Source organism: Nerophis ophidion, linkage group LG17 (genome assembly GCF_033978795.1).
Source record: "Nerophis ophidion isolate RoL-2023_Sa linkage group LG17, RoL_Noph_v1.0, whole genome shotgun sequence".
Taxonomy (NCBI): Eukaryota; Metazoa; Chordata; class Actinopteri; order Syngnathiformes; family Syngnathidae; genus Nerophis; species Nerophis ophidion.
This window is the reverse complement of record NC_084627.1, coordinates 49,536,249-49,552,851: the sequence shown is the minus strand read 5'-3', so window position 1 is coordinate 49,552,851 and position 16,603 is coordinate 49,536,249. Positions and strand designations below refer to the sequence as shown.

Below are 16,603 nucleotides of genomic sequence, written 5' to 3'. Positions count from 1 at the left end.
AAATTTAAACTACTTTTTTTTTCCAAGTTCCAAAAAAATACAGGATTTTCCAGAATACCTGGTTTTCCAAAGCCCTATTTTCCCCTTTTCTCTGGTGACTACTCCTTCCACATTTTTCAACGCATTTCAACCGTTCCACCATCAAAACATTCCACTTAATCAGGACAAAAAACACAGTTGGTTTTTTTTTTTATCTGGAAAAATTTTGCGATTTTTTCGAAATTCCAGGAATTCCGTAATACAATTTCTCAATTCAACATGTTACTACTTCACCATTTCTCAACCGATTTGAAAAATTCCAACACCAACCATTTCAACTCATTCAAGTTTTTTTTTTTTTACCATAATCAAAAAAAATCCTGATTTTCCCGAAATACCCAAATATTTAGGAAATTGCCATTGAAATGAAGGGGACATTCATCAAACTTCCACAACTCCCACATTTTTCAACTGATTCAAACTGTTCCAACTTCAAAATATTCAGCCTGTTTCGGAATTGTGTGCTCTACTTCAACAATTGTAAAAAAAATTCCGGGATTTCATTTCAACTTCAGCATTGGAGCATTCACGTGCAATTCCTTTAGGAATTGCCTCATCTAGTTGTTTATTTATTCACTGTTCTGTTACAAACAGAGAACAAGGAAATGGGATAAAACTGCCACCATTTGATAAAGGTTAGGGTTGAATAAGCTCTTCTTCCTCCTATCCTTTTCGGACGTGCTGTAATGAAACAACTGCAAATATGTGATGCACTACATTGTATCTTATGCATGTTCGAAATAAACTGAAACTGAATTGAATTGATCTGAAACTAAAACTAAATATTGTGTTCACTGCTCTGGTAGTAGTTCAGTTAACAGGGGCAATGTTGTACGAACATACTGGTAATAGTTTTTCAGTGAGATATATTCTATTTCTGATGTGACGAATGAAAAGGAAAACTAGTCCTGTGGTTGCAGTGCATTTTTGTCTCAATGGCACAGACGGTTGTCAGACACCCTGCGGGTAGTGATGTCATGATCGACTCATGCCCCAGAGTCTAGACTCTAAAGAGACGCCTCAGCCGACAGGGATTCTTTCAAACCACCATAAGGAGAGAGCAACAGTTCTTTGTTTGGCCAAATTAACAACTCACAGCTTTAGAGATCACTATTTGAAAGTGGTAATAAAAAGTATCACTGTAAACACACACATCAAAGGAACAGTTAAAAGGTCTTAATACTTCATTCAGTATTGCTTTCATGAATATCCAATAACTGCTGAATAAGGATTACACAAGTCGTAACCTGTTTTGCTACCTGCTAGCCCCCCCCCACACACACACAAACACACATAACACCGCAAGGGACATGGTCAAATGGCCGTTCCAAGTCACAATGCACATGTGGAACATTTCTATAAACCCTCTAGCAATGGTGTCAAGCTGGCCCAGTGTCCCTTGATTGGAGATGTAACGATATGAAAATTGTGGACACAATTATCCTGATTATCATTATTATCGCGGCATTGTTGATGAATGTGCTCACAAAAGTACTTGGACACACACTGAAAAAACACCTCCATCACGTATTCCTTAGAGCAGTGTTTTTCCAACCTTTTTTGAGCCAAACAAATATATATATACACATATATATATATATACATATACACACACATATACATATATATATACAGTGGGGCAAAAAAGTATTTAGTCAGCCAGCGATTGTGCAAGTTCTCCCACTTAAAATGATGACAGAGGTTTGTAATTTTCATCATAGGTACACTTCTACTGTGAGAGACAGAATGTGGAAAAAAAATCCAGGAATTCACATAGTAGAAACTTTAAAGAACTTATTTGTAAATTATGGTGGAAAATAAGTATTTTGTCAAGCATTCCAAGCTCTCACTGATGGAAGGAGGTTTTGGCTCAAAATCTCACAATACATGGCCCCATTCATTCTTTCCTTAACACGGATCAATCGTCCTGTCCCTTCTTTATTTATTTTAAATTGCCTTTCAAATGTCTATTCTTGGTGTTGGATTTTATCAAATAAATTTCCCCCAAAAATGCGACTTATACTCCAATGCGACTTACATATGTTTTTTTACTTTTTTATTATGCATTTTCGGCCGGTGCGACGTATACTCCGGAGCGACTTATAATCCTAAAAATACAGTACACACTTGCTTTGCTAGAGAATAAGACGCGGTATCAAACACACAGAAAATCCTGCAACTTACAAATATTGGTATCGACTACTGAATTTCTGGTATCGTGAGGTTGTGAACTGTAGAAATGGCTAAAGAAAATACACTTTAAAGTGTAGTTCGGAAAAGGAGTAACACATATATGTAACAAACACAACATTTCTGCAAGTATTAAATGTTTATATACTGTATAATATACTTCAGGGTAAGGTCTAATTTAGAAAGTGGGGCCAGACAACAAATGCTAGTTTTCCAGTGTTCAGGGTAGTTAAAATGCATCTTTGAATTTGTATTTATTGAATATGTGATCAGATCAATGTGCAGGTCACGTTGCTGAATTTCCCATAAATTGTTTTCATAAATTCTATTTACTCGGGTATGCAAATGGCACCAATTTAGTGGAATACGAGTCATTTCATTATGTTGACTTATCCAATCTAACAAATCATAATAGTCTTAATAACGACAGCACACATGTAACGAATTGGAGTGAGCTTCCGAGGAATCCACATAGATGACGGAGTATGGAAGCCGATCAATAGGATTGCTGTCTAATGGTGTTATCATCAATAATACAGTGAGACAGAATTTGTTCTCTAAAATATTGAATGTCTGACACAAAAGCATGAACATGCACACACAGCACAGTACAGAGACACATTTACAGTCCACCTTCATATGTGCTGAGCAATAACATCTCAGTGCAGCTATGATTACTATTACAAAGGCTCGCCCCCACTTAGTATATTAATGTTCTAAATCAGTCTCTGTTGACAGACTATTGCCCTTTTCTCTTCTCTCACTAAAATCTATTCTGAGCCACCACTAGTAAAACAAGTCTTGTATTTCTATTTTTTATATACAGTTATGCTCTGTGCTTTTCTATGAAGATTAAAAAATGCCTGAACATAAGTGGATTGTGTTTTTTTATTGGTTTTGCATGGCTGAAGCCCTCTTGGTGGTGGAATAATTAGCAGACATGGTAAAGAGGATTTTAGATATTGGACACATAATGCAGCCTCAGCGTTTACGGTACATTAATTTTAAAAGCCCGAAACGGAGTATGATGCTAGTTAAGCAGAGAACCTTTATGACGAGGAGATATCCTATCCTTGTGTCAGCTCCATAAAATATTCCTTTGACAAGCTTTTGTGTCCTTTCCTAACATGATGATATTTATGAGAGCAGACAACAAACACAGGAGGAAATAGTTTAACTCTCAGAAAATTGCTTTGCATACTGTATATTTTAATATGCAAAGTGCAGTCGAATGGCACTCCGGTAATACTATCTTAATTTGGAACGACACCTCGCTCGGTACCCACTCTTCATATGCCAGAATATCTTATCTTACAAGGCCTGATTAATCAAGTTAGGATTCATGCATTATTGATTTAGAAACTGTCAAACAGCCAAAACCAGAAAGCCAAAGAACTACTGTATGTTCCATTTGGGGATGTTCCAATCAGGGTTTTATGCTTCTGATTCTGATACTGATCAACCATGAGTAAAATCGGCTGATATCAATACCAAGACTGATCCCATGTCCATCCATCCATCCATTTTCTTCCACTTTTCTGAGGTCAGGTTGCGGGGGCAGCAGCCTAAGCAGGGAAGCCCCGTCTTTCTTCATCCCTGCCACTTCATCCAGCTCTTCCCGGGGGATCCCGAGGTGTTCCCAGGCCAGCCGGGAGACATAGTCTTCCCAACGTGTCCCGGGTCTTCCCCGTGGCCTCCCACCGATCAGACAAGCTTGAAACACCTCCCTAGGGAGGCGTTCGGGTGGCATCCTGACCAGATGCCCAAACCACCTCATCTAGCTTTTCTCAATGTGGAGGAGCAGCGGCTTTACTTTGAGTTCTAAAGGAGATCACCGTCACCCAGCGAAGGAAACTCATTTGGGCCGCTTGTACCCGTGATCTTGTCCTTTCGGTCATGACCCAAAGCTCATGACCATAGGTGAGGATGGGAACGTAGATCGACCGGTAAGTTGAGAGCTTTGCCTTCCGGCTCAGCTCCTTCTTCACCACAACGGATTGATGCAGCGTCCGCATTACTGAAGACGCCGCACCGATCCGCCTGTCGATCTCACGATCCACTCTTCCCTCACTCGTGAACAAGACTCCGAGGTACTTGAACTCCTCCACTTGGGGCAGGGTCACCTCCCCAACCCGGAGATTGCACTCCACCCTTTTCCGGGCGAGAACCATGGACTCAGACTTGGAGGTGCCGATTCTCATCCCGGTCGCTTCGTACTCGGCTGCGAACCGATCCAGTGAGAGCTGATCACATGTATTAACTGTAAATGCTTTTATTTATTTATGGTAAGCGCTATTGACACTTTAACAATATGAACACAATATTTTAACTAGTTATTTTTCTTATTTAATACATGCAATTGTTTGAGCAAAACAAAGTAAATAGTAAACAATGGTTAAACAAAAGCAAAAACTACTATCTCTACACCTAAATCCTTAGGTTTTGGTCCCTGACGTCATGCCGTGTCCAGGGATTCCCTTAAGTTTGTAAACATTAACAAAAAACAAAACAAAACAAGAGATTTTAAGAAAACAAAAACATTGACGAGATATACCAATCTATAGACAATCTCCCAACCTTTGGGTGTCATGTGCTGACTGTGACAATGCCGACACACCAACAGTTGTGGTTACAGGGCTCAAATTTAACCACAGAAACCACGGCAACCGCTCGTCGTTTGCCGTGACGCCCCAAAAAAATCGACCAGAGGGTTAGTTATTCCGTCTATTTTTTCATTACTGAAAAACCGTCATTTATTATTGCATTTTAGCAAACAGGAAGTCAGGCGCCTGCACTCTAGCGTCATCTGGCTTGATAATCATGGCGGATTAACGACACGGACTTTGCTCTGGAGATTTCCCCTCGTAGTAAACGGAGCCAGGCGCTTGGTTTAATGTCATTTTTCCTTGCTTCCCTCCATGTGATTAAAAGCACACTGCTGTGTTTAGATGGAGACTGGTGTGGACAATATTGGAGACGGACACATTTGGCGCCACCCTAAAAGTATACAGCGAAGGAGAAAACTATTTGATGTTGCTTTTATTTTGTCAATACAGCTTCCATCGACTGCTGTGACTGAGAGTTAATGAGGTGAGGAAACATGCAAGTGGCGATGTGTTGTGAACATTGTCACAAGTAGTTTATAAAGTCTTTAGTTTGTTGACTGGGATACTCACTCGTCCTTCAGTACTAGCTCAAATGTTTTGTCATCTCATCGAATTGAACAAGGCTGTGAAGATTGTGTATTCGATGTGAGAGGTGTAACTCCTTTTTGTGTTGGCCAAACTGTTGTACTGAACCACTACGAGGCGTTGGAGAAGAACAGAACTTGTTTATTAGACTTCATCTTCATTAGCCAAACTGCTTTGTGGTTTATTTTGATATCAAAAAGTAAACGCCATGTTTTTTTACATTACAAGTGTATAGTTAATTCCTATACAACATATTTCGGCTCAGAGTCTTAATGGATCTGTCCCATTACAGCATCTACATGTACATATAAATGTACGTAACTTAAAAAAAAATAATAAACTCCCCCTATCAAAATACAAAATACGTAATATTTGTCTTTAGATATATGGATAAGGTTTATTTATTGCCTTTGGTATTAGACATTAGAAATTAAATGATGGTATTATGTTCACACTCCAACACTGCTTTACCTAACAATCAGTAATCACGATTTCAATATTGATAACAATGAAGAAATAATTTATTTTGAAGTCTAAAAATGTAACTACCTCCCCAGCAATACCTCTGCGGAACCATAGGGGTCCAGACCACTGTTAAAGACTTCTGTTCTTGACTCTTATTAATTTACTTGTTAAATTCTTGTTAAGATCTGCTTATTTTTTGTTGCTCCATGTAAACTTCTTAAAGGGGAACTGCCCTTTTTTTTATTTTTTATTTTGCATACAGTTCACAATCATTGATTTCCTCAGCACATGTATTACCATTTCCATAGCAGCGTACTTCCGAAATCCGGCAACAAATGTGTGCTCCTACTTCCGGAAACAAATGCGAATGTCTTGTAATCATGGCAGACTTGGTAACAGACAACGAAGATGACTATTTTTGGAAATTTAGGAAAGTAAACAGTGTGTGATGTACTGACATGAATTGATTAATGTGGACCCCGACTTAAACATGTTGAAAAACTTATTGGGGTGTTACCATTTAGTGGTCAATTGTACGGAATATGTACTGTACTGTGCAATCTACTAATTAAAGTCTCAATCAATCAATCAATCAATAAATCAAAAGCCATACCGTAACGTTCTTATGTTTGTCAGAGTTAGTTGGTAACGAACCCCAAGATGCAGAGAAGGAGGCAGGCATTGAATAGGGAATCATGATTTAATTAAAATACTAGAACAAGAACAAACAAAAAGCGCACATGAGGAGGATAACTAACTGAAAGAGTTAGCATGAGAGCTGGAAGATAACGAGCCTAGTGTGGAAATTAGCAGGAGAACAAGAACAAACAAAAGGGGACTAACAAAAAGCGCGCACGATGCGGATAACAAACTTGGCTATGAACAAACAAAACTGGAAGCATGGAACAAAAGACAGTAAGTTACAAACAGCTACCGAATATAGCTTACCGCAACGCTGCATTGACACGAAAAGTAGCAACGACAATAATCCAGCACAGACTGGATGGAAAGACAGGTTCAAATACTGTAGCAGCTGGCTGATTGACACCAGGTGTGGCCAGGTGCCAATCAGTCACAGCTGAGGGCACACAGCACTCAGGGATAAAATACAGGAAACAGACAAAATAAGAGCGCTGACAGGAAATACTACACACACAGAGGAAACAAAGACAAATGCAGAGGAAAAAAATAAAACATAGCCAAACTGTCAGGGACAAACCTGACAATGTTCATACGTTTGGTTTGATAACATTTTTCATTATGCATTGCACAGCTTTTATTTTTCCATCAATACACAAGCAGTAGAAAATGGATGGATGGACACAGTAATACCTACAAGGCAAAGAGTAACTCAACCCTCTTGAATAGGTTCTATCTCAGTTTGTATGCTTTGTTGAGTTTGCACAGGGTTAATATCTGGATATGGAAAGTGAGGAGTTTTTATTTACTATATTTTGTTCCATCTCAGATAGACTAAACTTAGTTTAATGGCTTTGTAGATAAACTGAGACAAATTCTAAGTTTATTGTGTTCTTGCAACTTCACCATTTTTTGTCCTCAGAATTTTCAAGTAACTAGAAGTGTTATGTCAAGAAGATTATTTGTGCTATGCACATTTTCAGAACGTCCTTGTTCTATTTGGGGCCACAGTGAAACTAAGAAAACAATCTTAAGTTGTCATAGTTGTGTTTTTATGTTATTATGCCATGATTTTACCAGTCCGGCCCACATTGGAATAGATGTTCTTCTATGCGGGTCCTGACCTGAAATGGGTTTGACAGCCCTGGTCTAAGTGGAGGTGAAAAGTGTATTTATCAACATCAGTGTTGAGGTGTGACAACCCATCTGTCAGAATGATTACACATAAACTGGCCACCTCCCCTGCGGAATAAGCGTTGGGGGATTACAGCAAAATGTGTCATGTCACTTCTTGTCATACAAAACCTTTTTTCTAAACAAATATTTCACTGATTCAATGAGGTAGGGCTGAACATAGCGTCAAAAGATCCAATGTTTTTGTGACTCACACCATTGGGGTTAAATGGAATTGATTCCAACTTACCATTTGAACGCAGTATTGTTGTGTTTCTGATCAACAACTATTCACTTCTTCTAAACACCCGGGGCCCGTACTACCCATACTAATCAATGCCTTTAACTATTTTCAATTCAGGAATCCCAGTGAGGTAAAAAAAAAGAAAAGTATACATTAAGGAACTGAAAAATATAATTTAAATAATAAAGATTTTTCCAATTTTTAAGATGCTTTGTAAGGCATTTCCTACATAAAAAAAATCTATAAAAAATGCAATTTAAATAAATGAGTCATAGGGCTAGTGTTTTCATGTAGGAAAAGATCAATTTGAATTTCCAAATAAATTTAAGAATAATGACATAATTATGTTAACAAATATTGTAATTGTAAAAACTCAAATGTTTTGTTAAAGTAGTGCGTCACTTAGTGTATGGACGGGTACCTTTGACATTTGAATCTATTAGGTAGCAGTCGGGGGGAATAAAATATATAAAAATATTTTTTTTCATTAGTATGTATCACAATATGAATAAAATCACTATTTATGTCATATTTGCTATACCACGTTGGGGTGGTATAGCTCGGTTGGTAGAGTGGCCGTGCCAGCAACTTGGGGGTTGCAGGTTCGATTCCCACTTCCGCCATCCTAGTCACTGCCGTTGTGTCCTTGGGCAAGACACTTTACCCACCTGCTCCCAGTGCCACCCACACTGGTTTAAATGCAATTTAGATATTGGGTTTCACTAAGTAAAGCGCTTTGAGTCACTAGAGAAAAGCGCTATATAAATATAATTCACTTCACTTTACTTAAATATAACTATGCTGGTGTGGAGGGGGGGTGTGGTCTGCGGGCCTGCCACAGAGCGGGTGTGTAAGGACCGTCCTCAAAGCCAGCGGCAGGTGAGTAGATTGCCCAACTGGTATTAGTCGCCTTTATTAGCAGCATCCGGACGAGACATGCTTTTGGAGTTGGAGCGAGAGAGAGACACGCTGGAGAGCAGCACGAGAGACCGGGACTGAAAAGTCGAGTGAGATTGCGGAAGCATGGACACAATAAAACATTGTTGAATCCTGAATACTAGGCTCTCGTGCAAGTGTGTGGTGATCAGAAAAACCCACTAAAGGGTAACCTCTGCAGCTAGTTAGACATGAGAGACATCAGGTTATTTTTGATGGAAATGTGATGTTTTGAACACGATTAATCCACTAGAGAACATGATATAAGTGTGTCAGATAACAGGTTCTACTGTATGTACAGTGTCTTACCGTATATTTACACACAATGCCAATATTATTTAAACTGTAGTTTTGCTCACAGCTCTTTATGTCTATATGTATGTATGTATATGTAAGTCACATGCACAAGTGCGGAAGACTTGAGTGTCAATCACCCCTTTCGTACACGTCCATGCACACATGCAGAAACACACTGCTCGAGGCATTGTGCTATGCAACAATTTACATAGTAAAATGTTCAACATTATCTCATGTGTTAAACTGTATTTAACGACACATGACACGCACGGGCAGTTAAACCAACATAATCCTCATTTAAAAGTCGTCTTTTTTAAACAGGATGTACCAGTGTTGGTGCTGGGAATTTTAAAAATGGGGTCCTAAGACCGCATCAAGTCATGAAAATGGGTTCCCCCAGTAAATTTTTAGGGTCCCACTTTTGTAGGCGTTTTGAAAACAAATGATAAATGTATGCATTATCCCACAGACCCGAACACCACACAACTTTGCGTTGATAACAGTCTGGATGGTTCGCTTCTCCTTTGGTCCGGATGACACGATGTCAAATATTTCCCCAAAAATTTGAAATGTGAACTCGTCAGACCACAGAACACTTTTCCACTTTGCATCAGTCCATCTTAGATGATCTCGGGCCCAGAGAAGCCGGCGGCGTTTCTGGATGTTGTTGATAAATGGCTTTCGCTTTGCATAGAAGAGCTTTAACTTGCACTTACAGATGTAGTGACGAACTGTATTTAGTGACAGTGGTTTTCTGAAGTGTTCCTGAGCCCATGTGGTGATATCCTTTAGAGATTGATGTCGGTTTTTGATACAGTGCCGTCTGAGGGATGGAAGGTCACGGTCATTCAATGTTGGTTTCAGGCCATGCCGCTTACGTGGAGTGATTTCTCCAGATTCTCTGAACCTTTTGATGATATTATGGAGCGTAGATGTTGAAATCCCTAAATTTCTTGCAATTTCACTTTGAGAAACGTTGTTCTTAAACTGTTTGACTATTTGCTCACGCAGTTGTGGACAAAGGGGTGTACCTCGCCCCATCCTTTCTTGTGAAAGACTGAGCATTTTTTGGGCAGCTGTTTTTATAGCCAATCATGGCACCCACCTGTTCCCAATTAGCCTGCACACCTGTAGGATGTTCCAAATAAGTATTTATTGCCACCTTTCCCAACTTCTTTGTCAGGTGTTGCTGGCATCAAATTCTAAAGTTAATGATTATTTGCAACAACAAAAAAAGTTTGAACATCAAATATGTTGTCTTTGTAGCATATTCAACTGAATAAGGCTTGAAAAGGATTTGCAAATCATTGTATTCTGTTTATATTTACATCTAACACAATTTCACAACTCATATGGAAATTGCTGAAAGGATTTAGTAGAGAACATCGACGATGAAGTTCGCAACTTTTGGTCGCTAATAAAAAAGCCCTGCCTTTACCGGAAGTAGTGCGCGTGATGTCACAAGTTGCAGGGCCCCACATATATTCACATTGTTTATAATGGGAGCCACCAGCAGTAAGAGCAATTGGGACCAAGAAAGCGACAATTTTCCCATTAATTTGAGCGAAGATGAAAGATTCGTGAATTAGGATATTGATAGTGAAGGACTAGTATAAAAAAATAATAATAAATAAATAAAAGCGACGGCTCCGGGCGGCGGCAGTGTGAGCGTTTCAGATGTAATTAGACACATTTACTAGGATAATTCTGGAAGATCCCTTATCTGCTTGTTGTTTTAATAGTGTTTTATTGAGATTGTGAAGATTTTAAAGACATACCTTGAGGGCGGATGGCTGCGGTGAACACGCAGTGACTCAGAGAGAAGCCGAGGAGCCAAGCTCACAGCTGCCGTTTTTGACAGCTGCTGCAGTACGACGAATAATCCAATGATGTCTCCGGTAAGATATATATCACAATTTCCCCACGCAAAAACATGCTGGTTGACGTAGAGAAAACATGTTCGCTTGACCGCTCTGCTTCACAACAAACAAAGAAACACCGCTTTCCATCAACAGCATTGTTCTTTATAGTCTCCGTTATTAAATGAACAAATTGCAAAAGATTCAGCAACACAAATGTACAGAATACTGTGTAAATATGCGATTAAAGCAGACGACTTTTAGCCGCTAGTGGTGCAGCGCTAATATTTCCTGACAGTCAATGACGTCACGCGTCATCATTCCGCGACGTTTTCAACAAGAAACTCGCGGGAAATTTAAAATTGCAATTTAGTAAACTAAAAAGGACGTATTGGCATGTGTTGCAATGTTAATATTTCATCGTTGATATACAAACTATCAGACTCCTTGGTCGCTAGTAGTGGCTTTCAGTAGGCCTTTAAGAAAAGAAAATGTACTTTGTTTACAAGTTATTTCCACAATTTCAGGGGCCACACAAATTGATACGGCGGGCCAGATCTGGCCCCCAGGCCTTGAGTTTGACACCTGTGCTTTAGAACCTAATTACCCGGATGTGAAACTGAAGAAGTAGAGCTCATGTCAACAACAAGTAGAAGCATGTTTCAGGCAGGATGTAGACCAGGATGTGACTTTTTAAAACGTCCAGATGAGCCAAATCCACCAACTGGCTCCAAAGCCAGATAAGGAAAACGTGGGCAGAGTAAAAAACAAAAATATCCACAACTTGCCATTGCGAGAAATTCCTCCGTGACAATTATATCAACGTGGAGCCGAACCACACCGTCTATTCGTCTTCCGCACGTCCGCCGTTGAATAAAACTTTGTCAACATTCATGTATCCCTGCGCGACTAAAACACTCCACTCCTTCGTGAAAACTGACACAAACATTACCTTTGAACTGCAGGGAGTTGTTGATTCGTATTGTCACCGTTCCGCTGATGGACTCCCCCGGACTGTAAACCACCTTGTTGTTGGCGAAAGTGATGTCAAATTGTTGAAGTTTGCCCATGACGGCGCTCCGCTACTCCGCTACTCGCCTTGGGGACGCGATGCTTGGCTCACCTGCTGCTGGGAGTATCAGGGGGGTCATACGGGTGTCGACCATATCGATACGACGAGTCGCACTGGGTCGATACGCGTGTGAGGATATTGATATCTGTTTGTCTGTTTATTTTCAACACTGTACAGTCGTGTTCAGAAGTTTGCATACACTTGTAAAGAACATAATGTCATGGCTGTTTTGACTTTCCTATCATTTCTACAACTCTTATTTTTTGTGATAGAGTGATTGGCAGACTTGACAACCTTGAGGCCTCCGATTTCGGGAGGTGGGGATGGAAGGTAGGGGGGCGTGGTCAGGGGTGGGGCGTGGTTGGAGGCGTGGTTAAGAGGGGAGGAGTATATTCACCACTAGATTCATAGATTCACCAAGTCCATCCATTTCTACCGCTTATTCCCTTTTGGGGTCGCGGGGGGCGCTGGCGCCTATCTCAGCTACAATCGGGCGGAAGGCGGGGTACACCCTGGACAAGTCGCCACCTCATTGCAGGGCCAACACAGATAGACAGACAACATTCACACACTAGGGACCATTTAGTGTTGCCAATCAACCTATCCCCAGGTGCATGTCTTTGGAGGTGGGAGGGGCCTATCCCCAGGTGCATGTCTTTGGAAGTGGGAGGGGCCTATCCCCAGGTGCATGTCTTTGGAGGTGGGAGGGGCCTATCCCCAGGTGCATGTTTTTGGAAGTGGGAGGGGCCTATCCCCAGGTGCATGTCTTTGGAAGTGGGAGGGGCCTATCCCCAGGTGCATGTCTTTGGAGGTGTGAGGAAGCCGGAGTACCCGGAGGGAACCCACGCATTCACGGGGAGAACATGCAAACTCCACACAGAAATATCCCGAGCCTGGATTTGAACCCAGGACTGCAGGACCTTCGTATTGTGAGGCAGACGCACTAACCCCTCTGCCACCGTGAAGCCGATTCACCAAGACAAGTATTTCATATATATATATATATATATATATATATATATATATATATATATATATATATATATATATATATATATATATATATATATATATATATATATATATATATATATATATAAGAAATACTTGACTTTCAGTGTTCATTTAATTACACATTTACACACACATAACACTCATCTACTCATTGTTGAGTTAAGGGTTGAATTGCCCATCCTTGTTTTTCTAACCATATGCATATACAGTAGATGGCAGTATTGTCTTGCTTAAGAGTGTCACAACATTGCTGTTTACGGCAGACGAACTGCTTTACGGTAGATGAAAACGGACTGCTGTTGTTGTGTGTTGTTACCACGCTGGGAGGAGTTAATGAAACTGCCTAACAATAAACCCACATAAGAAACCAAGAACTCGCCCTCGATCGTTCTACAGTTATAACGTCATTGGGCAGACACGCTCTTTGTACACGTCACTCAGGTCTGCATGGAGCTGGAGGGGGCGTGGCCTCCAGCTCCGCCTGAATTTCGGGAGAAAATTTGTCCCGGGAGGTTTTCGGGAGAGGCGCTGAATTTCGGGAGTCTCACGGAAAATCCCGGAGGGTTAGCAAGTATGGTGATTGGTGTCAGAGTTGTAGACAAACCCCAAGATGCAGAGAAGGAAGGAGGCCTTTTACAGGAAAACATGATTTGATTTAAAACACTAAGACAAAAACAAACAAAGGGTACAACGAAAAGCGCGCACAAGGCGGATAACAAGCAAAAAGGCCTAGTGTAGAAGCTAGCAGGTATCGAGCAAGAAACAGAAGTTGTACTTATAATATGAAAACAAACTTGGAAGCAGGTAACAAAAAACAATAAGCTACCAACCACTATTAAATATAGCTTACCGCAACGCTGCATTGACACAACATGATACAACACGACACGACAGGTAGCAACGACAAGAGCGACAATAATCCAGCACTGACTGGAGGACAGTCAGTGCTTCACAATACGAAGTTCCTGCAGTCCTGGGTTCAAATCCAAGCTCGGGATCTTCCTGTGTGGAGTTTGCATGTTCTCCCCGTGAATGCGTGGGTTCCCTCCGGGTACTCCGGCTTCCTCCCACCTCCAAAGACATGCACCTGGGGATAGGCCCCTCCCACCTCCAAAGACATGCACCTGGGGATAGGTTGATTGGCAACACTAAATGGTCCCTAGTGTGTGAATGTGAGTCTGAATGTTGTCTGTCTATCTGTGTTGGCCCTGCGATGAGGTGGCGACTTGTCCAGGGTGTACCCCGCCTTCCGCCCGATTGTAGCTGAGATAGGCTCCAGCGCCCCTCGTGACCCCAAAAGGGAATAAGCGGTAGAAAATGGATGGATGACTGGAGGACAAAAGCAGGTACAAATAGGAGTGGGCTGATTGACGCCAGGTGTGGCCAGGTGCCAATCAGCCAAAGCTGAGGGGAAAAAGCGCTCAGGGAGAAACACAGGAAACAGACAAAATAAGAGCGCTGACAGGGACTAAAAACAGGAAATACTAAACACACACAGAGGAAAAACTAAAACACAAACTGTCAGTAGCAAGCCTGACAATTGGAGCACGTACTTGTTGGTCACAAAAAACATTCATTAACTTTTATGAATTTATTATGGGTCTACTGAAAATATGAGCAAATCTGCCGGGTCAAAAGTATACGTACAGCAATGTAAATACACAGAACTTTCCTCTATAAGGTCTTATCTTTGTCCATGTGATGTCAGATGAAACCGAAATTGAGCTTTTGGGCCACAATACCCAGCAATATGTTTGGAAGAGAAATGGTGAGGCCTTGAATCCCAGGAATACCAAACCTACCATCAAGCATGGTGGTGGTAATATTATGCTCTGGGCCTGTTTTGTTAACAATGGAACAGGTGCTACGAAGGTCCTAAATTCAATCCGGGGCTCGGGATCTTTCTGTGTGGAGTTTGCATGTTCATTCCGGCTTCTTCCCACCTCCAAAGACATGCACCTGGGGATAGGTTGATTGGCAACACTAAATTAGCCCTAGTGTGTGAATGTTGTCTATTAGGGATGCACCGATTAATCGGTAACCAAATATATTTGGCAGAATATGGCAAAAAAAGCCACATTCGGCCTTCGGTGGAATGAGTTAAAAACAAGGCCGAATAGTGGCGTGTGACGCAATTTTTTGAGGCGGTGGCGCAATCAACCAACGTGCAGTGACGTTGGGATATGTTGTGTACCTGTATAAGTGTATGAGGTTACAAGCACACACTTATTGAGATTTAGTGGGGCCTCTGTTTACATTATTAGCCTGTTGTGTAGGCTACCTGTATAAGTGTATGAGGTTACAAGCACACACTTATTGAGATTTACTTGAGCCTTCTGTTTACATTATTAGCCTGTTGTGTAGGCTACCTGTATAAGTGTATGAGGTTACAAGCACACACTTATTGAGATTTAGTGGAGCCTTCTGTTTACATTATTAGCATATCTACTGTGGCTAAGCAGACTTTTGCCAAAAGGACAATAATTCATTTGTTGTGGGTTTATCCACTTTAAAGCACTTTATTTTTTTTTGGAATGCATGTTTTGTTTGAAGGCCTAATATAAATGAAAAACTTTGTGCTTCTTTTGAAAAGCAAAGGCTACTGGAATATTAAAAAGATGTCAATATTCAATAAAACAAATACTTTATTTGAAAAACATGTCTAAATATTTATTCTAGGCTATTTATGCAATATTTAAAAAATTGTGAAAAACTGCATTCATTATTCGGTATTCGGCCTTCGGCCAAGCGTTTAAATTTTATTCGGCTGGAATGAGGTGGCGACTTGTCCAGGGTGTAACTTGCCTTCCGCCCGAATGCAGCTGAGATAGGCTCCAGCAACCCCGAAGGGAATAAGCGGTAGAAAATGTTTGGATGGATAAATGTTTGGAGGAGAAAAGGTGAGGCCTTGAATCCCAGGAACACCATACCTACCGTCAAGCATTGTGGTGGTAGTATTATGCTCTGGGCCTCTTTTGCTGCCAATGGAACTGCTGCTTTACAGAGAGTAAACTGGACAGTGAAAAAGGAGGATTACCTCCAAATTCTTCTGGACAATCTAAATCTGTGCCCAAGGTTGGGTCTTGGGCACAGTTGGGTGTTCCAACAGGACAATGACCCCAAGCACACCTCAAAAGTGGTAAAGGTATGGCTAAATCAGGCTAGAATTAAGGTTTTAGAATAACTTTCCCCAAGTCCTGACTTAAAGGTATATATTATTTTTATATTATACGATAATTTCACTTTGTCCTGGGTGTGTTGCCACAGTCAGGAAGTAGTCTTTGCCAGTAAATTGACTGTGACAGTCTTGTCTTTTGTTGAGTCCTACAAAGTGTTTATACAGTAAGCATTGTATTTATTAAACAACAGCTGTTTGTGACGTGCATCTCAGTTGTAGTTTTTATGACCAAATTCGGAGATGTTGATTTCACAAAATCAGCAGCATGCATGTCATATATATTGTAAATTAGCATCGAGCTCGGGC

At 40.7% G+C, this 16,603-nt stretch overlaps 1 protein-coding gene and 1 long non-coding RNA gene across 3 annotated transcripts in view; one reads left to right on the top strand and one right to left on the bottom strand.

Moving 5' to 3' along the window:
- Positions 1-12,202, bottom strand: part of arrdc1b (arrestin domain containing 1b) — a 47,143-nt gene extending 34,941 nt beyond the window's left edge. Inside the window, exon 1 of one of the 2 annotated variants that reach the window (XM_061877111.1) lies at positions 11,986-12,202. In XM_061877111.1, the coding sequence (XP_061733095.1) occupies positions 11,986-12,103 (118 nt within the window). In that variant the 5' untranslated portion in view covers positions 12,104-12,202. The remainder of the gene's footprint in view (positions 1-11,985) is intronic. The other variant, XM_061877110.1, reaches the window with a different exon arrangement.
- The window catches only part of LOC133536516 (uncharacterized), a 5,718-nt gene continuing 1,064 nt past the window's right edge, over positions 11,950-16,603 (top strand). The window contains exon 1 of the long non-coding RNA XR_009802479.1: positions 11,950-12,234. This is a non-coding gene — a long non-coding RNA (uncharacterized LOC133536516). The remainder of the gene's footprint in view (positions 12,235-16,603) is intronic.